Source organism: Podarcis melisellensis, assembly GCF_964234715.1.
Source record: "Podarcis melisellensis genome assembly, chromosome: 4".
NCBI classification, from domain to species: Eukaryota; Metazoa; Chordata; class Lepidosauria; order Squamata; family Lacertidae; genus Podarcis; species Podarcis melisellensis.
In genome coordinates this window covers 50,201,812-50,227,792 of record NC_138531.1, presented here as the reverse complement: position 1 = coordinate 50,227,792, position 25,981 = coordinate 50,201,812, and the positions used below count along the sequence as shown (strand labels likewise).

Sequence of the window (25,981 nt, the reverse complement as noted above, 5' to 3'; positions counted from 1 at the left end):
CCTACTATCACAAGAAACACAAGAAATATTAGCCAAAAGGTTAAGAGAGTAAAAAAATTATTTATTTGTACATAAGATACATGTTGTATTTCAATTTTGAAGTAAAGAAATATTTGCTTCTTAAAATAGTGGCACAACTATTTAACAATTCAGCAAGATTTATATTCATAGTATTATCAGTACGTCTCCTTTAAATAATGATTTGAGTGACTCATTACTACCCAACTTTATCGGCAAACCCTGAAATGAAAGTTGCTGCAGTAACAGGCACATTTTTTAAAAAAAAAGTGCAATTCAATAGCAGCAGTTTAGTAATTTCAGTCCGTGAGAATCACAAGAAATCCCCAGTTTGCCAGATTTTAATGCTGTTACACATTCCATATTTAAGTTTATTTCTGAATTCATTATTAAAATTGTAAATTTTAATTGTAAAAAATCCCTGCTTAATAGATAAATGTTGCCACTCTCTCTTACAAAATGAGGTAGCTGTAAGATTAAGTGGTTACTTTTCCAGTAACATGTGGATTAACAGCAGCCAACCGCATGTAATAAATATTCACAAGAGCATATTTAGTCTTTGCTCAGGAAAGAGATTGGGGAAAACTGTTGAATTGTTCCCTAGCTACTTTCTGCAGGCTCTAAACATGAGTAAGCACATAAGTAAATAACTTATCCAGGTGGTTGTTTACTGAGGCTCAGTAGTAGTTTTATCCTTTCTGCATCAGATACGAGCTGGGAATATTCTAACAAAATAAAATTCAAGGTTTTCCCATTTTCTGAACCAAACTCTAATTTTTATATCAGAAAGAGGGGAGGAATTCAGTATAAACCTGAACATAGACTTGATTTCAGAATCAATATAATACCTAGACAGAGCACAAGGAAGTAAAGGTACCTGACCCAGGAGAGTATTATTCATCTCAGTAGTACTGGAGTATTGGAGAAGGTCTCTTCATATGTTACAGTAAGACATTTATCCTCAATCTTGAAAAACTGGGCTAGCCAGCAGCCCAGATATTCACAGATAATAATATATTAAAAGTTAAAATAAAACCAAGAAAATAAACAAGATGCTGTGCTATTCCAAAGACAGCAGTAACAGCAATTTATAAATAGGATTTATAATGAAACTTAAAAAAAGAAAAAACTGGCTGGGAATCCTCCAAAATGAAGAAAAGTTTAGCAACTTGATAAGGGAGTGATAGTGACCAGGGGCACCTACACTGAAGGAAAGAGAATCTTGTTCAACCTACACCGCTTGATATTAAGACATTCCCAGTGCAAATGGCCCCAAATACTTTGCAAGCATTCAGAATTATCAAGTGTTTAGGTCCTAAGAGTCGCTTAGTACAGGAATGATGAAGACCAAGAAAGCCATTGGAAGCAATCGGATACATCAGGGGCACCATTCATTCCATGGAGGGCAGGGGTGTATGGCTGAATATCATCATCTGTTCGCCTGTTAGGAAAAACACAAGTTTCAGCAACCTCAATCCAAAGTATTGAATTTATTAATGTTTACGTGAACTTTTAACGCAATCAGTTGTTCAAGGTAAGAAGCAAGTGGTGTCACTGAATTCTTGACTGCCCCTGCTCCCACAAGTTCAGGGATCTTGACTCACATTCTCTTCATCCCTGTAATGCAGGATCATGAGTAAACCATAGCAGGGCTGGCAAGTCTTTCTATGGAACTATAAATTTTCAGGTCGTGGCAACCTGCAAATGACCGAAGGTGGCAGCCAAAGGGTGTGCCTGAACACACCTTGTAATTCCTACCGCAGAGACAAAAGACAGTTGCAGGAGAACTGTATCTGTGTCTTGACTGACTAAACATCCCACCCCCCAAAAAAAAGTTTCCTTGATGGGAGATAACACATTTGGAACCATATTGTGCCTTGAGAGCCAAGTTCAACAGAAGTGGCCAAATGGCATTCCAGAGTGGACATGCCTGTGCACACACTACACATCTGTTCTCTCCTGCCTTCCCCTTTGTGCCACTGCTGTCACCACCATCAATTATTTCTCTCACAAAAACAAAGGAGATGTACATTTTAGCCCTCCAGATGCTATTAGTTATGCAATTTCTTACATGAGGTCCTGGGAAAGATTACAACAATTTAAAATTATATCAGTTAAAACAATTTGCACGCAGAAATATAGGGTGGCTCCTTAAATAGCTTTCCAGTATGAAAGGCCAGGAGTGAGCTACATCTTCAGCATATGGGAAACTGTAATGAAGGTGCCATATACACCTCTAGAGGGAGTAAATTCCACAGCTTAGGGGCTGCCACAAAATGCCCTCTTTGGGGCTGCTATCACCTGAACTTTGGTAGGGAGGAGCTCTCTTAATAACAGAGGGTCTAAGGAATGGGCAGCTCCCACCATCCCAGACTAAAAGCCATGTTTACTGTACCTGGTGGAAGTTAATAGTCAGCAGAGCAACAGGTTTTCAACCCCTGTTCTAGGCTGGATCTAGACACATCAAAGACACTTTCTCTAATGTAGGGTTTCCCAAACTTGGGTAACTAGCTATTTTGGAGTACAATTCCCATCATCCATGACCATTGGGTCCTGCTAGCTAGGGATGGTGGGAGCTGTAGTCTAAAAACAGCTGTAGACTCGGAAACCCGGCCTAATGTATAGATAGATAGCAGGGCAAGGTTGGAGCTACTGGGTAAAAACCAGGCAACTCTGCAGAGCACATGGAGTCACCTAGCTTTCCCCAATCATATTGGGTGGAGCAGGCTAGAGATAATTGATTGGAGCAAAAGTTATGTCATTCCAGCCCCACATGATGTGGAGGAAGACCAAGTTTTCATTTCCCTTTTAAGAAAATGTTTAAACAAATTTGTCTATATAGAGCCAGGTCCCTGACTTCCATCTCTTGGCCGTGCTCCAGCATGATTGAAGCAAATTTGATACACACACACTGAACACCTTTGTCAACACAGACAAAATTCTCTGCCCTTACAAATGAGCCAGGCCCCTGTCCACTTGTGGCAACCTGGACCTGCAATCCCTGCTTTGCTCCTCTTGTTACCAAGCAGCAGCTTGGCTGGCAGAAAAGGGCAGGGAAGGCTACCACTCCCCACCCCGCCTCTTGTCCATCAGCCCAGTGGCCATTTCATCATTACTGCAATGTATCTGACAACCACTAAAACCCACCTCGGAAAGTGCTATCAAACTATTTCAGAGAAGGTTACCTGCATATTTCTGTAAATCCAGTCTGCAAACACTGTCATGTTACCATAAACTCCAGGTCTGTATCTACTAGCACAGCCCGTTCCCCAACTTGTGTCACCCACTAACCACCACAAAGCATTCTTCCGAGTTACCAATGGACCACCACTGTCACCCTAAAACAAGAGAGGAAACACAGTTATACCCTATAAGTCACATGCAGAGTTTTCTATAGGAAAATTGTAATCATTTTCATTGCAACCCACGGTAAAGTTACTGCTGCTTTTAAACCCTTTGTTCAACTACTGCAGAATGAAACTTCTTGCCTACTAACGAAGAGATCCATTGTGACTATATTAGATGGGTTTTATAGCATTTGCATTGGCAATGTGCCATATATGAGCTACTTGTTTTGACCTGAAAAGGCTCTGACTGTCTAGACCCTGTATACCTAATTTATCTTCTTGTGTTTGCTCAAACACTAGAAGCCAGGTGAGGAGCCCTGCTTAAAATTCCATTCATTTTACATAACTCTACTTGAGGAAGTCACTGGGACCAACTCCTTTCTGGCTTCTCTTCTCCCACAACTTTCTCAATTGCCCATTACATAGCTAAGAAATTTTGGTACCTGAATTTACTTCTACTTATCCCTTTCTCCTTCCTATCCCTCTTCCATTTCATATTTTGTTTTTGAGCTTGTAAGCCTAAGGGCAGGACCTGTGCAATTTACTTAACCACTGTATGCTACCTAGAATCATCATCTGCTATAATAGTCTCCTCAGTGGTGGCACCAATGTCGTCTGGCAGGGAGCCCTACGCCTACAACGTCTGGCTAATACTAACTTTTCTGAAAGTAAACAGCCCTTTAATAGTTATTGAATGGTTTTCAGAAGTTCTGTTTAGCTTTTAGATAGGGAAAACATGTAGGAACAGGAAAACTGGAGGGGGGTTGAGAGAGGTCACCCTCCGTCTGTAAAGGAAGTTCACCAAAGCAATGAGAAATGCTTTTAAATCAGTCAAACATGTTTTCCAATGAACTAATCACCATTATTTATTTGTATTAACATTTCTATGGTCACTTATCAATAAACACAATGGAAGACAGAAAAACTACTTCCTTTCCATAAACTCAGCCTATATTATTGGTATTATTAAAATGTGTAAATCGCCCTATAACCACAGGTCTCAGGGTGGTCTAACAGGCCAGATGTAAAACACTTTAAAAGCCTGGGTAAAGCACTGGGAAGACACTAATGAAAGTTCCATGGTGAGTCTCTCTGTGCCAAGACGTGACAACCAAAAGGCCCTGGTAGCCACCCACCTCACTTCACTTGTTGAAGGCAGGCAAAGCAGAACCTGTGAAGGTTCTCTAAAGGTGTGGTGAGGCATATGTGGGACAAGGCAATCTCTCGGATAACCTGCTCCTAAGCCATTTAGGGCTTCATGTGGCTAAACTAGCACTGTGTCTTATTTGACCACAAGAGCTCATGCTAGAATCTAAGCGCTGCTTTCTCACTTAAAATAGAGAGACATTACCTGACAAGAATCCACCTTTCCTTCTATGTATCCAGCACAGAACATGGTAGGCAAAATGAGTCCATTATAGATATACCTATTATTACATATAGTTGAGTCTATCAGAGGTACCATTGCTGCATTCAGTTCTTTTGAAGTGTTACCTAAGGTTGAAAAATAGGTGCAAAAACAACATATTACGAGCCAGTCAAATACAAGCTACTAAAACTTTCAGCTGCAGAATGTTGACATATAGGCAATGGACTCTGCAGTAAAAATGCAGTTCAATGGATTGACAAAGCACTGCAACTTGTCTCCAAATGTCTTTTTCAAAGCTGCATTAAACAAGACATTTCATATACACAAAACAAACTATTATCTGTTCCCCACATTCCTGAGCAGTGAGAAACCCTAGGGGAAGTGCATAACTGCATTTTACTTCCTTTGGAGGGAGTACTCACTGGAGACTTATGCAGCATTATAATATTTAGATTTACAAATACAGTCGTACCTTGGAAACTGAACAGAATCCGTTCCGGAAGTCCGTTCGACTTCCAAAACGTTCGATAACCAAGGCGCGGCTTCCGATTGACTGCAGGAGCTTCCTGCACACAATCAGAAGCCACGTCAGACTTTCGGCTTCTAAAAAACATTCGCAAACCGGAACACTAACTTCTGGGTTTGCGGCTTCGACTCACAAGGCATCTGGCTTCCAAGGTATCACTGTAGCAGCAGCACTGCTGAAAACAGATCCTGATACAAACTCTTCGGGATCTTGCGATGCCTTCAAGTTTACAGCTAACTCTGACTCTCCTTCCGAGTCTCAGACTGCAACCTTTGTTGCTTTCCCCCAAATTTGGCACCTGAGATGTTGCTGAAGTGTAACTCTCACCTTCTCCAGACAGAATAGCCAAGGGTCAGTGAGGATGTAGGCTATTTGCGTGTTGAGGTCCCCAAGCCACCCCCCAAATAACTCACAACACACACTTAATTTTTGTTTAAGGTTTTGGGCATAATTTTGGCCACAACTTTATTTAAATACAAAACCGTGAGTGGTTGTTTAGGCATTGGTTAAGACTATCTGTCCCCCCGCCTGGGGACAGAACTGACTTCCGGGCACCACCGAAAGACAGTGCGGGGGAAAGCAAGTCGGGGAGAAATGGAGCTGAGTCACAGACCCTCAATTCTCATCCGCATGCTCCCCAAAGGCTTGCCGGCCCTAGTCCCATTCCAGGGATTGGACGAAAAGATGGCAAGCCCCAGGATTCCTTTAACGGAATTCCCTTTCCGCAGCAACCATGGAGGGGCAGGCCCAGCCTATCCTAACCCCTCCTCCACCAATTTATAACCAATGCCTAACCACAACCTTACAAGTTGTGATGATTTGCTACGCAGTAGGCAAAAACCAAATGGCCCAACCAATCAGCCCGATGGACAAAATTCCTACCAGGCCCCTGCCCCAACGGCAGACGACCCCATGACAGGCATAGCAAGGTCAATGCAACAACCCCTTACTCAAGGGCGGGTGATCCGTTGCACGCAGCAAAGAGAAAGCTCCAGGCTGCGTGCAGAGTATTTAAACATTTTACCCCTCCCACCAAAATTGCAACATAACTTTTACCCCAGCAACCCAGTGAACCAATCACTGCCCTAGGCCATCTTTAGAGACCCTGCCTGGTAACAGAGGGGTGGCTCAGCAGACCCCACCGCAACACATGCTCTCCATGAAGGAGAACATGCTATGTAGTGAAGCAACAACTGTGTGTCACTTTCCTCAAAATATCTGGTGGCTTTTTCCATTTGGAACAAAACATAGGCAAATCAGTAATGGCTCAGGGTGACAAAAGATTCATAGCAACAACAAACATGTATAGGACATATATAAGGTGATATTGCACTAACAATCTAGTTCCAACATAAAGAGTGACTTTTAACTGGGTCACTTTAATTTGTTGCAACCAAGCCAGTTATTTTAATATTTTTATAGCAGCAAGTCCAAAGTGCCACAACATATAATTAAAGGAAAGCCCAGACTTTGGTAGAAACTGATTTTACCTCGCTGGAATTTCGCTCCCCATCCAGATATCCAACATTGTTGTTCAGGCTGAAACATCATTCCAGGGTTGGGCAAACAAACGGGACTTACAAACTCTATGAGGCAAGAACATATTGCTAATCAGTAACTGTGCAGAAAGAAGGATTTGATAGAGAGTTGCCAGAACAGCACTCTCAGCCCTTCTAACATGGAAGGTTGGGGGCTTTCATAGTACCTGATTTCTACTAGCACTCTAATTTCCTTGAGGAAATGAGCATTTTTGTTGATAAAAGTCACTGTATAGGAGCTACCAAGGCAAGAAACCTTTACCCACCAGAAACACACTTTTGGCAGAAGCCTAGATGTGACTAAGGTTGGAGACAAGTTAAGAGTAATAAAAGCAGCAACTCGCCTTACTTAATACTACATTTTTCAATAGATGAATAAATGATTAAGTTGAGTTAATTGGAATATGCTGAAAATATATTAAAAAAATGTAAGGAACCGCAGAAAGGGGGGGAGTTGAGTTTCGAAATGTTAACATGATTGCAAAATTACTGAAATGTATAAAATTGAAAATAATTTAAAAAATAAAAAAATAATAAAACGCTATTTTCCCCACCATCCCACAAACATGGAAGTTTGGAGATGGAAGAGAGAGAAAGGAAATAAAAACTGACACTGCAGGTGTTTACATTATTTCGGGCACTGTCCATTTTCAACAGTATTTTGCATAAAATACAGGGGGAGTCAACACAAGCACAGGAAGCTCCCTGGTGTAAACATTATCACTCTGACATATGGAGGACAATGAGGCCACTGGTGCCATCTGGTGGGGGCAGATCTGGGTGTATGGGCACCCACAAAATTTCTATTGTGGGTGCCCGGCAGTCATGTTGCACACATGTGCGCTGCTCAGTCTCCACCCACCACAGCTTTACCTCGCTGGCTCTCTGACACTCTGGTGGCCTCCACAGAGACCCTTCATTGTGGGGCCTCTGTTGTAGCTCACTGTGGCCGCAGGCGTGCTTATGGGGTGCGTCTGCAGCAGGCCTCAGTGGAGGCTGTTGGAGTGCCAGAGAGCCAGCAGTGGTGGAGAGTGGTAGTGGGTGGACGCCCAACTGCACACGCTCCGCCTCCCCCACCCTGCTGATGCCATGACCACAGAGGCCTTGCGGCAAAGGCGGAGGCCCTGGCCCAGTCACCACAGCAGTGGTGGATGAAGGCAGAGCTGCGTGCATGATGCAATACTCGCTTCTGAAGAGGCAAAAATCTTGCAAACTTACATTTGGTGCTTCAGTATAGTGGATTAGACTGGCTTGTTGCTACATTTTGAAATGTAAACTTTTTGCTATTACAGTGGTACCTCGGGTTACATACACTTCAGGTTGCAGACTCCGCTAACCTAGAAATAGTACCTCGGGTTAAGAACTTTGCTTCAGGACGAGAACAGAAATTGCACCGCGGCAGTGTGGCAGCAGCGGAAGGCCCCATTAGCTAAAGTGGTGCTTCCGGTTAAGAACAGTTTCAGATTAAGAACGGACCTCCGGAATGAATAAGTACGTAACCAGAGGTACTACTGTACTGCTGATTCTCCAATTTTCTATTAGGTTATCATCATAGAATCACATCTTTCATTTTAATCATTTTCAGTGGCAGATCTTGGGGTCTCAAATTTCAGCAGCGCCTTGTGCAAACACCGAAATTTAGCACTCCCTGCCTCCTCTGCCTTCCATTCTACATAATAGTTGCAGAACTCCTGAGGCACTGCACCCAGTGCAACTGAACTGGTCATGCTCCCCTAAATCATCCTCTGTTGTTTTGTACTGATCTGGTGCAATTAGCTTGATGCAATGTTGATTTTGTTAGCTGCACTGAGCAGGTAATAGAAAGATAAAATATACATGTATATACACAGATAAATAGATAGGTACCATCTAAAAGTAGAGGACGCTGTAACTTCATAAGGGCAACATCATTATTTTTAGTAGTTGAATCATAGTTTGGATGAGAAATTATTTTGGCTACACTGTAGCCCCTATGAGGACGCATTTCTTGCTGTGTCATGATCCCAGGATAAACTGTCCAGTCAAATGGATGAGAATATGCCCTAGGAAACAAAATGAAGGCTAACAATTATGATTTATTCTCAAGCATGATTCATGTTGCTGCAGCATCAACACCTAATGCTAAGGTCTACTGTCAAGAAAGTAACATTCCTGGTTACAACCCTATATAGATAGCAAAAAGCCATGTGTAGATACCATAGGGATCTTTTCTGTCAGTGTGTCTGCATTTGTTAGGACCTAGCAAAGAGGAGGAGAAAGGAGCAAAACACCCCTCAAAAAGCCTCGAGAACATTTGACCAAAAGGAGACGAGTTCTCCGTAGCCCACCAAACAGACACAATGTTGTCTAGGCATTCCTTGAAAATTATTTCAACATGGCTAAAAATAAGTGCCAGATCCTACATCTCTTCTGTTTAAAAACTGAAAGACAAAAATGGTTCCTAATAATTTTTCACAAGTTTTAGAAACCAGAGCCATTATACATACAAAAGACAAAATCCCATGGGACACATAATTTGGAGAAATTGTTTGAGACTTACCCATCTACACAGTGAGCTGCAGTTACTATCCATTCAGGAGTGATAATGGACCCTCCACATAGATGAATCTTCTGTATATGAAGGCTGACTTGCCATGGCCACTCACCAGGGGAGGCAGCAGTTCCGCCCACAATTCTGCTTCGAGGATTCCAAACTTTACTGGAATTGCCACACGCTTTGTAAAAAATAGAGGAAACGTAAGTAAAACATTCATAAGTAAACTATCCATAACATAAGTCACAGGATGTTTCCTGCCTCCATTTATGACTCTCTCATGACAACAATATATGTATCCTGCCCTTCCTTTTAGGAGTTACCATAGCCATGTTGCCTACAGTCAGATTTACAGTCACTTAATATCAGTTCCTTAGAAATCAGGATCTCTATTTTATATTAATTCGTATTCATGATAACAGTGGCTTTATAACAATAGAACCCAGAATCTCCAAATGAAATAAGGTAAATGTATTTGGCCAATTTAATCATACCCCAGCCATATCAACATAAATTCATTTACTTACTAGGATTCTTACAAGTCAGGCACAAGACAGAAAAGGTTAATTCAAATAAAAACAGAAAAAGTTAACTAAAAACTAAACAGCATTGCAACACTTACCTATACATCTCAGAGACACTATCTGTAGCGATGGACACTGGTTGCTGTAACACAAATAGTATATATATATTTGTACTATGTATGAAGGAGGCTTCAACTTCAACATGAACCTATACTCTACAACAGTGTGGGAGTAATCATTCCACCAGATCTGCACACATTTTCTCATGTAAATCAGGAGCTTCCCTTCTGGCAGGGTACCACCTGGGCAGGAAGAATCTAGACAATCAGCTCCACATGTACACCACATGTTCAAAACATATTGAAGTGGCTTTACACTAATAGACTCCACAAGGGTAAAAGAGGGTATCAATCGGTAATTTACACAAATGTATGGTCCTCCTACTCGGGCATTGTAGGGTGCTCCTCACAGCTCACCCCCCCCATATCCCCCCCCATTCACAGCAGAATAACCAGTGCTGAAAGTATTGTCCAGCTCTTAATGGTGGAATTCCAAGGCATATTCTCACACTGAAGGAGAGACTGGCACAACTATTGCTGCAAGCTACTGGGTACTGAGCACAGCTTTAAAAAGTTTGCAGTGGAGGGGAGAAAATTTCCAGGTTGGTATATTAAAGATCTGCTTCGTTACATGTCCCACAATTTAAAGCAGCCTCCACATTTCGACTGCTAATCTGGACATGAGTAGAAGGCAGTTGGGTACAACTCAAGGGCAGTATTCCTGAACTGCAAACATTTGTCTTCTATATGCACAGAACAGAACTTGGTAAAATATGTTTGATGAGTTCAAATTCTATTAAATATGCTCAATGTCTTCAATTTCTATTAAGAATTGTTTATGCCAACAATCATTAAGTTCTCCCCTATGACAACAGTTGTGCATTATAATGGTTCTGGGAGTCAAACCCTTAAAAGTAGGCAAAAATTATAGAAGTATCACCTGTTATAAAGTTTTTTATGCAAGTCTGTGTCCACAGCACTTTTATTCAACCTCATAAAGCTCCTAGAGTCAGTTTTGAGTGGTAATCCCTTGCTCCTGAAATATGTGTTCCTGTCAAAGATAGGAGTGAACATTCAAACATGTGCGCTTAACTATTTCAGCATGCATACACACAACACAATCAGCTTAAGCATTATTATTTTTTTTAATGCCACTAGATATGAACTCCCTCTTCACCAGCTTTGAGCACTACCCAATAGTATCTGCTGCATTAGAGAGTTCTGCATTATAATGATTTTGGGAGCCATATCTATTTTCCCAGCACTTACATGAAACATTGTAAAGCTTGTTGAAAGATCTGGCACAGTGTGGAATTCAAATTTTGTTCCTCCTGTCACCATTACTACATTCACTGCTATAATAAAAGTATTACTGCAAATATCAGTAATCAAGATACATGCAGCAGTGTTAGAAACAGAGAAGTGAAAGCTAGGAGCTAAATGGCACCTTAAACCTAAGTTATAGGCGAAACACCAGAATGTTTAGGCACACTTTTTAATCACAATAAAAAGCTGAAAAGGAATGAACTGCAGCTAAAATATTATGTTCATTTTTCACATGGTCTAGTCCTTCCCCTCATTATATGGAAATTATTGCAGTCAAATTATTTCAGTCTATATTTGCTATAATTAAAATATCACTATACTTACGAGTTATATCCCAAATCCTCACAGGCAGTCTTTCCATGTTCATTATTCCAATCATCATAGCAAACACCATACCATTTTTTGCTTTTAGATGAATAAACTTCCAGGAGAAAATCTGGTCCATAAAGCCTAACTAAAACAAAAATAAATTTTCTGATGACATAAAAGTCTCAGAACCATCAAATTTCAATAAGGAGATTACCTAGCTGACCCATTTACAGCAGCTGCTGCAACTTTGATGTTCCCTTTCTGCAAAAAGAAGCCAGGTGTTGCTAAAGGGTAGGTGGGCATTGCTGGTAAGATTACAAACACTGGGAGGGGCCTCTGTGTGGATGTTTGTAGTAATTATCCAAACATGTAGAAGAGGCAGGGTTTTAATCAAAGAAAATCTTTAATATATATTTTTAAAGAAGGGGGATGGGGAAGCTGTGGTCCTTCAGATGTTATTGAACTCCCAAGTTCTTTTAGTATCAGCCACTATGGTCAATGGTCAGGGACAGTGGGAAATGGGAATCCAAGAACAGTGGGCAGCCACAGGCTCCCCGTCCCCGAGGCAGAGGTTATTTCCAACTTGTGGCTGATTACTTTACTTGGGAGACGACAAAATAAGTTTGTTGTTCTAAGATCACAAGCAGCAGGCCAGCCATGGCCCTAATATTTCCCTTACTGTACTTCTGTGCTTACTGTGTCAGGAGAATTTCAGCACAGGGGAAACCTCACCATAATTGAAGCAATGACTGCAGGTCACCGTAATTGAAGCAATGACTGCCAGTGTCCTGTGTGAGAAATATTGCATGTCTCCAACAACTGCTACACAGAATCTAGCCGTAGATAATATTAGCTACTATTGACTATAGGCTGACTATAGAGGAGGGGCTTTCAATTTTTTAAAAAAGAATAATAATTCACTGAATGCACTTACCACAACGATTTTCATCTTCACCATTAGGGCAATCGTTTACTCCATTGCACCACTGAGATGGTGACACACAAACTCCCAGAGTGCCACACCGTATCTTGGAGCCATAACAACTGTCTGTCACTGTAAAGAAACAAATCAGATTTAGAAATCTACTTCACTGGGAACAAAAAGAGCGCCATGCTTCATGAGCAAAACCATTTCAAATATGGGTGGGGAGAAAAGGAAGCAGGATGGACTAATGCTATCAGACGTTTGTGGCCATGACTATGCATGTATGGTCCATAATTTAATCATTATGTGGTTGTTAAGAGAGCCAATGTGGGGTAGTGGTTAAGAATGTAGGATCTGGGAAACCTGGGCTCAAAACCCCACTCAGCCATGATGCTCATTGTGTGACCTTGGGCCAGTCACTGTCTCTCAGCCTACCTAACCTACTTCACAGGCAAACATGTTGCAAGACATTTTAATCTTCTATAAACACAAACAGATCCTTACCGAAAAACCAGATGAGAACACATGCAATTGCGGCTCCTATTAGCAGTATTGCAATGGCTAGAATGAGTAACAATATTTTCCTGAGTCCTGAAAATATATAGAGAAATAACTTTCATGAGTTGTAAGACTAGACAGTCTATTCCTAACCTACAGGTACATACCAGTTTAAAGAAAAGCAGCCCACCCCACCCCCCAAAAAAAATCCATAACATCATTAATTCAATGAACTGCCCACCATTCTATTCTCCCTGCTACCCTTGCCCCCCGCAAGGTACAACAATGGAAGTACAGTGGTACCTCGAGTTACATATGCTTCAGGTTACAGACGCTTCATGTTACAGACTCCACTAACCCAGAAATAGTACCTCGGGTTAAGAACTTTGCTTCAGGACGAGAACAGAAATCGAGCAGCAATGGCACAGCGGCAGCAGGAGGCCCCATTAGCTAAAGTGTTGCTTCAGGTTAAGAACGGACATCCGGAACGAATTAAGTACTTAACCCGAGGTACCACTATACAACCATGTGAACAATGTTTAAACATATGAACAAATACAAAGAGGCTTTTTGGAAACCTATACAACAGGTATAATTACAGAAAATCTTGCTTTTAAAAAAAAGAAAAGAAAAAAGCTTACTTGGCGTGCAGATTTTTGTAGACTTTGGTTGTGCTATTGTTGGCACTGGAGTTGATTCATGAGTAGAAATTCTGGGGACGTAATGTGGCACTGATGGAGGATAATACGGAGGTGGGTATTGTGGATACATGTTATAGCCACCGAAGTACCTATGAGAAGCTGCATTTTCTGGCTGATAGGCAAAATTTTCATAATACGGAGGTGGCCTCTAAAAATCAGAAATAATCAGGTGAAACAAAATCAGGTGAAACAATGAAAAACAACAATATAATAGAACATCACAAATAAAACATAAACCATACAGAATAATTAACAAAGCATCAGTAAAACAATCACCAATCATCAGTAAATTTCATATATCTATAAACCAAGACCTTGCATTATAGATAACTTAAAATGGCAAACGGCCACTATGTATGAAAGCTGAGCTTGGCTGCTCCCACTGTTCACCCATGGAGCATGTCTGAAGGCCTGGTGGAATATGCTGAGGGGTGCTGCCTGCTGCTAAATCAGTGCTAGCAGCAGAGAAAACATGTGATGGCCCCCCATGACTGCCATAAGAAGTGCCGAGTCTGCCCTGGCTGCTATGTTCACTGTCAATTGACAAACCCAATGTTAATGATTTCAGAAGCAATTTTTTTTCTAAGGGCTGCCTAATGTAGTGGCTACCCACAGATGATGTTTTCTATTGTGCTGCATTGATAAGGTCCCAATGCTTATAGAATTCTATAAGCATTTTGGCACTATAGTAGAACAAAGGTAAAGGTAAAGGTACCCCTGCCCGTATGGGCCAGTCTTGCCAGACTCTGGGGTTGTGCGCTCATCTCACTCTATAGGCCGGGAGCCAGTGCTGTCCGCAGACACTTCCGAGTCACGTGGCCAGTGTGACGAAGCTGCTCTGGCGAGCCAAAGCCGCACATGGAAACGCCGTTTACCTTCCCGCTAGTAAGCGGTCCCTATTTATCTACTTGCACTTTGACGTGCTTTCGAACTGCTAGGTTGGCAGGCGCTGGGACCGAGCAACGGGGGCGCACTCCGCCGCGGGGATTCGAACCGCCGACCATGCGAACGGCAAGTCCTAGGCGCTGAGGTTTAACCCACAGCACCACCCTGTTACAAATCGAGCCCGCTTCTTAGGCTTCCACAATTTACTCACTAGATTCACCATGGGATGTGTGCTGTTGCTGTCTGGCAAGCGTGAAAGCACAGCTATGGCAGGGGTGGGACAGGGTGGAGCAGGGTGGAGCTATCATGTCAACAGCTGCACAATGTTACCCACCGTATTCCCAGGTCCTAGTTGGGGGAGGAAGGGTGGAGGTCCACAATGTCCCAACAAGGGTTCTGTCAGGCTTTTCACAGACAGGCTCATGGGTCACTGCTGTGCTGAGCTAAACGAGGCCCCATCAAAAACAGTTTTTTATTTGGCTAGCAAAACCAGGCCAAAATTATGGACCCGTCCCCACTTGCTAGAAGAATTGAGATGAACTTTAGATGAGCAAGCACCAGCAACTGTTTGCACCATAAAAGTTCAAAATGCTTTTTGGCAGATTTACACGCAATGCTTTCCTGTTGGTTTTCCAATTGCCATAATATCGTTTAAAAAAAGATCAGATCCTAGATTTAAGACAAAGGTGTGATGTGGAGACGTTATTTTCAATAAGCATAAATTAAGCTTCATTTATAATAAGATTTGCCATCTCTTTTTTCTGAAAACACTTTTACAAATCACCACAAATGGCATGCTATCTTTGAAAGATATTCACTTACTGAATCAGACTCCATCTTGATTCTCAGCAGTTCGTCTTTTGAAGTTTCAGACAAACCTATAAACAGAGAAAATTACTTTCTCAATTATAAGATGCACTAAAGTTTGGAAGCAAGTAACTGTGGTTACAATCCACAGACACTCTGCCTGGGAGTAAGTCCTACTGAACTCAATAAGGCTTACATCTGAGTAGACATTACAGGATTGCACTGCAATGCCTTACAATTCACTCCTGCAGAGGACACTCACACTTTACCCATCAATCCAACTTTGTTATACTGTAATAATAAAGTAATGAGACAGCCTCTTTCAAATGTCCATTAATTGTCCATTATTATGTTTTTATATTTGCTGGAAGCCACTAAAGTGGTTTAGTGGGGTATGAATTATTATGGTAATTATATTTGTTGTTGTTGTTGTGATCATTATTATTATTTCTGCCAGCAACCTGCTTCTAGCTTCCAGCTCTTACACACCTCAGCTCTGGCTTTTGTCTTCTAACAGGCATTTATAGCAGGCCCCTACCCATCTGCTCTTTGGCACACAGCCACTTCCTCTGTTACCTTAACAACTCATAGCAACTCATATTTAGGGGGCCATTACGAAGAAGGTGATCTGGCTAGTTCAACAACTGAATCCTTGCTGATTCAGGAATTATAAATTATACAGCCTAAAAGGCAAAACTCACACCATTCCTTTTGTTAAATGGGTAAAATTCCAACCCTTGAACAAATAACACTTTTCATAAATTGTTTAAGAACATAGCCATAATTTATTTGACCGGAACACCAGTTGGTTAGTCATCTATGTATGCGTTCCTGCTCTTTCACTATGCTTGTGCTTTTTTCTGACAGCCATTCAAATGTAACAACAAATTTACTCTTACCTTGAGCATGCATTATATACTATGACAGGACGGACTTTAGCCCAAAGGAACCAAACATCTCCCCTCCAAGTGCATTACTGGTTTAAGTATGCTACTGGACTGATCCCTTTTAACAGACACCTACCTACCCATGTGCATGCTACCGAGAAGCACACATACCGTTTTGTGTGGTGGAGCCTACAATTCAAAGATATCAGTGTTTCCAGCCTTAATTATTTTTATTAAATTGCAAGGAGGATCTGTCACAAAATGCTGTGCTGTGAAGTTCTTCTGTTCAGGTTCCCTAACCAATCATGCCATTTTCCAGGATCCTCCATCCCATCTTTTCCCCAGCAGTTTTCAATTTCTCTTCCTTCCACTGCAGCCAGCCTACCATCAGCTCTAGCCTCCAGCTGATTCCCCGCCCCCATATATAGAAAAAAGATTCCCCACCATTAGTGTATAGAATCACAGCATATCAATCCAAATTTTAGTCCCACTGATTTTAGGCTTAAATCCTACCTACTTCTGCATTGCTAGTTTGAATTTAACCCCATGTATTCTTCTCATGTCAACTATGTTGCACTAAAGGAGAGAAAAAGTAATGCGATGTAAACTTTCTGTTTCCTACAAAAAGCAATAAACAAGCTGGGAAAGCTTCTCAACTTACAGTGTACACAAGCTTATTATTTATCACGGATACATTCATCACCAAGTTTGTTTGTTGAGATCTTTCTAGATACTTCCCTTTTGAGTCAGCAACATGTATTCAGGTCAGTAATTTATAGTTCTAACTATATAGCTTCAATTTACAAAAGAACATACAAGGAAGTATAAATTAAAGCCCAAACCAGTGAAATGATTACGTGGCACAAGATTACATGCCTGGAAGTAAAAATCAAAATAACACTAGTACCACCTTTAAATTACTCAGTAATGATCCTTTTTCCAGTCATGCAGCTTTTAAATTCATATAATGAACACACCAGGGAAATTCCAATACTGTACTGCAACTATTCCACCAAAGACTTGGACTACATACAACTCTCAAAGCCACCACAGAGCATTTTCAAGCTGTAGCAAGATTGTTCCAGGTTAACAGAGGAGAACCAAAATGTTTCATGTACTGTAATTTGTTTTATTGGAACAGCCTTTAATGAAGTGTCACATGCTACCCAAAACCTATCCTAATAAACTTTACAAATTTAAAAAAGAAACACTTGTGCAAATTCCTCTAACGCTAAAAGTAGTAACTATAAAAAACTTGTTTCTCTATTGTTTTAACTGAAAATATTCCACAACTCAGTGGTAAACCACATACTATGCATTTAAAAAAGGGTTGCAGATATAATCCCTGGTAAACCCATGTAAGTCTGGGAAAGGTTCCTATCCTGCCTGAAACCTTGGACAGCTGCTACCAAATGGTTTCTTATGGCTCCAATGAGGAAGAAGGCGTACATTGAGCAACGGAGCAGGCACTCTTGGCAGGCAATAGTTTTGTTAGTCTAGAGTTAAATAAAGTACCTGTCCTTGTGGAAGTTAAAAGGAGCAGGAAAAGCGTTGAAAGGGGAGTTTGCTGAAGCAACTGAAACAGCAGGTGGGTGTCCATCACTAGAATTATTATAGTATTTATTGTTATATATTTCAATTTATTACACGCCCTTCACCATCAGGTCCCAAAATGAGTTACGATAATTTAAACCTCAATATTAAAAACAGTTAAACAATTAATTCACAGAAATAAGGAATATATGCAAAGCTGATGCTGGTAACTTCCAATAACTTTTTAAAAATAATATCACATCCCAAGCTGGTTCTCAAACATCGCACAGCTGGATTTCCTGAAACTCTGATGAAGCACCTAAGTATTCTCAACACACTGACTACAATATCAAGAAATCCACACCATACCATCATGTACTCTCATTACTAGGTAGCAAGACAAAGGTAAAATATTCTGTATTTATTTAACAAAAAAAAACACCCCACAATTCTATTTGCTGGCAATTGTACATTTCTGGCTCATCTGACCAAGTGGTATCAATTACGTTGAAATCAAACACCCAAAAGATGTCTCAGTTCAAGGCTAGGTTACCCTAGACCAGAAATGTTATGAACTCCGTGCTCACTTAGCTTATCATGCCTCCCCAGTTGGTGCACCAACCATTTTTAGTAGCAGATAACATGGTGTGGCAGGTCATAAGGCCTGGACTTATTTCAACCAGAAGAAAACCACTTTCTTTAGCAACCTTCTCAGAAGAACTAGATTTTTCCCATTAAGTACATTTACAGCTAGACAGAGCATGTATCCCAAGAGTGTTTACATCATTTTCAGGGAAGGGGGCGAGAGCTCATTGAATCAGAAAGCCATTAACCTGCACAGAGATCTCTTTTTTTTCATTTAAGGTATTGTTTAACACACTCGCCTTCATGCTTTCCAAAAGTGCTTTTTGAAGCAACATTCTATTTAGATATGAGGCTGTGTGGCTATAACATGCCATTCAGGCAGGGGCAGGGCTTTAAACATCAAGTACCAGAACAGGTATGTGGAAGTGTTCCAAATAGTGCTAACTTATAAAAGGACTTTTAAGGCAGTTTTCTGGTGGTCAGTAGAAGGCTCAGGAATTAAATTAAAGGGAACTCATCATGGAAGAATTGGTATAACAGGAAAGCGTTCATGCAGAATAGAAACAGCATCTATCACCTGATTTGTTCTTCATAGATATACACCACAGTAGGCAAGGTATGCATATGAAGAATGTGCTGCTTGCTTATTTTGCACTGAGAAAGTTCAACACTGAGCGTCATTACTAAAAAGTCAGGACAAATATTTAACACAACTACATCTCCAATTCATATATGAAAATTAGCAACTTTATTAGGTTGCTGAAGAAAGGGAAAGTTTTCAGAATTATACATTATCTTGAGTATGACTGAATCCATTTGTTTAAAGTTCTATGGTGAAATTTACATGGACTGATGTAATATGGAAATTCATTTGTGCCTTTGAAACCCAAAGACCTGCAATTTTATGTTTGTTTGCATGAGAAGTTTTAACATCACAACCAGTTGCACCTGAATGCTTGGAAAATTCATAACACAATACAGTAGAGGCAATGTTACATTTAATTTACTGTGAGATACGCTACATATGATAATCTAACAGAATGTCAAATTTATTTTGAATGTATAATTGGAACATTAAGGAAAAACTAGTCTAACATTTGGAATATCAGTAGTTAATAAATGTCTGGGATTGAAAAAAATAATAGCTAATATTAACAGAATCTGAGGAACCTTTCATTATTATATGAATATTTTATTTTAAAGTGTTTATAAACCACTTAATTTTAAAAACTCTTAAGCATTGAATAAATGACATGTTCCTGCATTGGACAAATAATTATAATTAGAATCCTTTATTTTATTTTTTGCTGTTGACACATTATGCTACAAATAGAGATGATACATGTATATGTATACATACATGAAGCTACTTAGGTTTATTTTAACCAAGCAAAGAAACAGCTTTTTTCAACCTCTCTTTTTTTGCATGAGAGAGAAGTCATTTCCCCTCTATATAATTTCCACTATGCAGTCTAACCACGTTTCTCCAAGTTCAATAGAACTTACTCCCAGGTAAGCATGCATGGGACTGCAGTCTCAATTGTAACTGTACTGTCTCTCCACCTTAATTAATAATATCTGGGTCACCCGTTTCCCTTGAAGCATAATTTATAAAGCACCAGATGTCACACAGTAGCAGAAAGACAATAAAATAAAATATTTTGTTACATGTGCTACTGGTAGATAGAATATCATAAAGTCTGCTCCATAGTTTCCATCTGCTTCTTAGTACTGGAAAACTTGAGATTTAGGTTCTCTTACACATATCACAGTTCAGAAAGATACAAAACCATGAGGACAGCATATCTGTGTTATGTGTACATTGTTGTTGTTGTTTAGTCGTTTAGTCGTGTCCGACTCTTCGTGACCCCATGGACCAGAGAACGCCAGGCACCTCTGTCCTCTACTGCCTCCCGCAGTATTAACATTAACTGCACATATAACTTGGTTTTCCTGCCCTTGTTGTTATTATACAGAGGAAACAGTTAAAGATACCCAGGGGACACTTTTAAACTTTTCTGATGTCACTTTGGGTCAACAATGCTGACACCCCACTCAACTTTCATCTTCAAAGTACATAGCAAAATATTTTTCAAACAAGGATTATAAGCAAGTATTCAATGTGCTTCATATGCCTTATGGTCAATAGACATTTGCTGTAAACCTGCCTCCCTGGTAGGTCACAGTCTCATCCTAACACAGACCCACTGTGGATGAGGTAAGTTAGAGCAATCCTAACCATGTCTACTCAAAAGTAAGTCCGACTGAATTCAATGGGGCTTACTCTGCAGGTAAGTGGGGTTAGGATTGTAGCCTTAGTGCATTTGTGAATGGCAATTCCCCAACTCTCCATTCTTAGCCTATAGCACTATAGCGGTTCAACTGCAGAAACAAGAGAGATTAAAATAAGCTTAGAAATGGAATGTATTCTACAGAAAAAGAGAAACCGTTTCAATAATGAAGTTCCTGGAACAGGACCATAGAATACAAAGTTATTATTAAGGCTTCTGTGTCTTTAAGTGCTGCCATGGTGAGCAGATGTTTAAAGGCTGAAATTCTTCCCAGGCTGAAAATTCAGATAGGAAAAAAGTTCCACCTGAAGCAATTTTGCTTATCACATAGTTGCTGGTAGGAAAACAACCCTGCCAGACAAAGCTGGTAACCCTATCAGGCAGAAGGAACTGCTTATGCATAAAGTGCTTTCAGCCTTTGAAGGCAGAGGAAAACCCCATCTCACCCAAGCAATTTGCTTCCAGGGAAACCTAAACTACAGTACATCCGTCCCTTTATCACATGTCCTTTTTTCCTTAGTACTTAAAACAAAGGAACAATCCCATAGCCCTTAGAAACAGCACAATATGATAAAATGAAAAAAGGACCAATAAGACAATTCTGCACATGAATTTCTGTTCCTGCTCAAATAGCTGAAATACATCATTCAAAGCCTCAGCGAAAATGGCCTTTAAAAACTCGAGCTCCCGACCACCACCACCTCCCACAATAGAATGGACAGCCCAATCCTCAAACAATTTAGGATGATGCTTCAAACCACTTTAGACATGCAGAACCCTGAACTCAAGTGTAACTACTGCAGCTTAGTTTCTCAATCTGCCTGTGACAGTGCAGTATAAGTCAAGAACATAATTTTCATTTTATTTCCTTCACTGCCAGCAGAACAGTTTAAAGAAAGCATTTTAAGCTGAGGACAGTAACCTTTGTTCCACTAAGGTCAGTGTAACTCAACCCATTTAGATGCAAATATGTGCTGGTTTGGGTAGTTTGCAGAAATGTAACCTGAATCCCTTACTGGAAATGAGGCCCATAAAAACTGCCCAAATGTGATCTGAGTCTAATCTACAAGGAAGGAGCACACAAATTATAGATTTGGACCATGTGATAGTTTTGCGTAGCCAGTAACTACCAAACAGATACTTTAAAAAGCAGCAATTAAGTGAACTCGGATTAATGGGCATTTCATACACCCAGCTACCCTGAAGTAATGACACACACCTTCAGTTTGTAAGCTTTTCTCCTCAAATCAGCACAAAGTCTCATATGTAGATATGGTTGCACAATGTTGTTTTTCAAAATCACTGCTTCCACAGAGCAAGCGAACTTCTCTCATATTTACCACCACTATGAAGACACTACAGCTGCTAGGTTACTCCATATTTAGTGCCTAATGTGTGCAAGGTGCTACTGCACAAAAAAGGAAGTGTCATGGATCTACCCAGGGCCCATTAATCAAGCTCAAATCAGCAGCTACATTCCACTTAAAAGCCATATAGGAACCACATGTATAAGCAGTTCTGATCTTTTCAGTGGATAATTGAGCTAAAAATGCAATGTTGTAATCAAGAATGTGAGACTGGGGCCAGGGAGCCCCAAACTCCCACTTAGCCTTTAAGCTCTCTGGGTGACCTTGGGCAGTCCCCATATCTCAGCCTAACCTAACTTAGGTGGATGTTGTGAGGGTAAAATGGATAGAGTGTTAACCAAATATGGTGGCCTCGGCTCCTTGAGGAAAGGATCTAATAAAAAGGGAATTATCAACAACAAAAATATATGAAATTCTGTTGTATAATAAGTTGCCAGATTCTATGGAAAAGTGCTGGACAGAAGATGGAGCAGGATCTGCTCCAGGAGGCTTGGAGGATTTGGTGAAGATTTCATACTTCTTGTTTAACAAAGGTGCCAGCAAAGTTACCCCCCACAATTCTTCTGCTGAAATGAAGTATGGGGGGTAAGCAGGGAGGGAAGTAACATCTGTGCGTGGAATAAATTAACTCAGATCTATTCCTGGGCCTCGGAATTCTTTAACTTGTACACTTTTGTACCTGATTCTAGGTAGTGGATCCCAGGCGATTCCTGCAAGTATTGAGGCCACCCATGCCTGCTTAGAAAGAGATCCTATCGATGCACATCTTTAACAGCCTCTGCAGATCACTTTTATCCATTCTATGATGGGAAACATCCCGGTAAGGCTGGATACAGCGTAAGTCATTTTTAGAATATTGAATATCATCCACAGGACCGAAATCTCTGTAGTCCAAACCGACGTCTTAACAATAAGGAAACAGCAGGTGTTTCGGCAGAGGTATGGTCCCAAGGTCATTCAGATCAAACACACAGGAAACACCACCACCACGTCCTGACTTTTAAAATAAACTGGTGATATGGCCAAGCTTCCACGCTATGTCTCCTACCCCGCTTCCCCCTCCACTCCATTACCTTTTCTTAAAGCCCCCCCCCCCACGATTTTGGTTCGAAAAGAATCCGGATTTGTGCGTAAAGGGCACGACCGCCTCTCCCAGCGGGGTTTCTGCTCGTTTTCTCGCCACAGAAACGGCCACGAATGGAAGCCAACGAAACACTCTTCCAATTAACAGCTTATAGTTTAATAAGCATATGCTTCTATACAAGAGGGGGGCACTTCCGCGTACTTAAAGCAAAAAACAGGCGGGCTCGGCCGCAAAAGCGAGGACGCCGTCCTTGCGAATCGATCCCTCCGCCTCCAGCCCTCCGCCCAACCCGCGTCTCCCTCGCCCAGAGAATTACCGGCAAAACTCTCGCGCTCACCTGAGGCGCTTTCGCCAGGCTCCGAGATGCTCAGCTTCAGCCCAGGCGCAGCAGGGCGGCTTTTTCCTTCGCCCAGGGACACGCTTTTCTTGCCTTCCTCCCTTTCCCCGCGCCACTCCCGCCGCGCGCTCTCTCCCAGGAGGTAAAAGAACAGCCAAAGTCCCCGCGCGTCGAGTCCGAGAGAGGGGGAGAGGGAGAGCGGCGCGGACTTGGCGAGGGAGAGCGGCCTGGCGGCGAGGGGAAGAGTCGTCCGTTTCCTGTGGGCTCGCTGCTCTCTCGCTTTATCACTTCATCCTCAGAGGCGGGTTTGACGGGCTATTATCCACCTGCAGGCGCGGAGGGAGGGAGCGAGCGGGGCGGGCAGTGAGGCGACGAGCGCCGCCGCCGCCGCCGGAGGTGTCACTCTCTGTGGCAATGCCTGCCTTGCCGGAGGGGGGTGGGGCTTAGGCGGCAACCCTCTGCCCCGTCGCCTGAGAGGAAACCCCCGAAGACGGCGGCTCCCTCCCGCATACCTGGGAGGCTCGTCAGCCGCGAAATCTCGATCCACGCGCCAAGAAGCGAGCCCCACTGAACTCGGGGAGGCTTACTTCCGAGTAAGCGTGGCTGCGCGAGGCGTCTCCGGGGAGGGAGAATTCCAGCGGCTTTGCCAGCTGCGTGACAGGAGGCAGACAATCAACAGGTTAAAGCATACTGGCTCCTTTAAAAGAAGATGTTTGCAAAGAAAAAAAAGAATTATTAGTTTTTAGTTCTCGAGTTGGCAGTGAATTAATGAACCAATGTTGATAGTCTTGCAGGGCTGGCCCTACCAATAGGCAGGTGAGGCAATGTCCTTGGGTGGCAGATTCTTCACAAGCTGCCCCGCCATTTCTCTCTCTTGGCCATTACACCTATGTGTACCACAGTTCTGCCAGGTACAGAGGTGCCAATGCCCTGGGTGCCTGAGCACCCACAAAAGTCTCCATGAAGGGGCCAGAAACCCACATATTTCAGTGCCAGGGCCATGCATGCTGCATGGCACCGATGGCCCCGGCACCCACGGTCATGGGGCCAAGCTGGCAATCCTGACCCAATACTCCCTAAACTAGCCTGTTGGCCTCAGGTGCACTGAAGGACCCTATCCTATTGTATGGTTACCAGATTTTTTTCAGTGAATCCAGGGACACTTACAAAAAAAAAAGCTGGGTAGCAACAAGGAGTCAGTAGTGCACATGATGAGGCAAAACACCCTGGGCCCAAGCACACATGCATATTGTATAAAGGTGCAAAGCCCTTCTTTCACACCCTGTAAAACATAAATGCAACTCCTGAGCCACCCCTGATCAGTCAAAACAAAGTGGGAAGGGGGCAGGAGATTGCACAAGACACATCATATGGGGACTTCTGGTGACAAAAAATGGCAGGTGCCACAGCAGCGAGCAACTCCTGAAGTCAACCAGAGCCAACTGTGCTACCAGGCTGGCTCCGGGCTGCTGAGGCTGCCATTGCAACATTTCCCAGGGACAGATTTGCAAATCTGGGGACAGAATTTGTCCAGGGATAGATTTGCAAATCTGGGGACTGTCCCCGGGAACCGGGGATGTCTGGTAACCCTATCCTACTGCCATTATTTAAGTAAGATCCAACTGTTCAGCCGGCTTGTGTGCACGTAATGGGGGTGGGAGTTCCACTGTGTCCTTTGCCACAGGCAGCAAAATGTCTTGGGTTGGCGCTGTAGTCTAATATCATTATCAACATCATCATATTTTCCGAATTATATTAGTGCTTACATCAGAGATGGAGCCTGTGGGTTTCCAAATGTTGTTGTGCTCCATATCACATTGACCCCAGCCAACATGGTCAATGGTTAGGGATGATCGAAGGTGGAGTCTAGCAACATCTGGATGGCATACATATATATGTATGGATAATTACAATACTTTTTAAAAATATTTTTAAAAAACTGGTAGATGTATATATAGGTATTATTTGTCATAGACACTTTCCACAAAGGGCTCACACTGTGTTTCAGGGATCCTATGAATGTTTCCTTGGGAGTAAAGCTGCAATCCGAACCTCACTTACCTGGGAGCAGCAAGCTCCACTGAATTCAACAAGACTTACTTCTGAGTAAATATTGTTGAGCTTGCAAAGTTTGTCCCATTTGACTCAGTAGGACTGGGCTGCTTCATGCCTAGAATAAATAGGTTGGGAGTTATAGGCACAATGAATAATAAGGATTATTTCTAGTCCATTAAAGAGTAAGAAGATAGCAACATCCCCAAATCCCTTTTTTACTTTCCGCAGGCCTCTTCTTGTGTTGTTCAACAGCTATGCGTTGGCAGTGGCTGGAAAGATGTAAATCACATTGGGGACATCAAAGTGACATAGTTTAAACTAGGAGCAAACTTATATTTCCTCTCACATGGCTGGGTGTGGTATGTAAGAGTATGATAGCCTCATGTTCTTATTTCCAAACAGGAATGGGAGGAAATAATGAGATCACCTTAAAAAATACAAGTAAGACAAGCAAAAACGTGCAGAGAGGAAACTTGC

At 41.8% G+C, this 25,981-nt stretch overlaps 1 protein-coding gene across 1 annotated transcript; it reads right to left on the bottom strand.

Annotated features, from left to right (window-relative positions):
- Positions 1–40: 40 nt before the first annotated feature.
- On the bottom strand, positions 41–23,665 carry TMPRSS2 (transmembrane serine protease 2). The gene is made up of 14 exons (XM_081908755.1): positions 23,450–23,665; positions 15,381–15,436; positions 13,614–13,821; positions 12,979–13,065; positions 12,484–12,603; positions 11,565–11,694; positions 10,855–10,965; positions 9,954–9,997; positions 9,338–9,512; positions 8,665–8,840; positions 6,751–6,846; positions 4,717–4,859; positions 3,204–3,356; positions 41–1,459 (listed from the first exon to the last, which is right to left on the bottom strand). The coding sequence occupies exons 2-14, from the start codon at positions 15,393–15,395 to the stop codon at positions 1,448–1,450; spliced, it is 1,470 nt and encodes a 489-aa protein (XP_081764881.1). The 5' UTR covers positions 15,396–15,436; positions 23,450–23,665; the 3' UTR covers positions 41–1,447.
- Between the last annotated feature and the right edge of the window lie 2,316 nt (positions 23,666–25,981).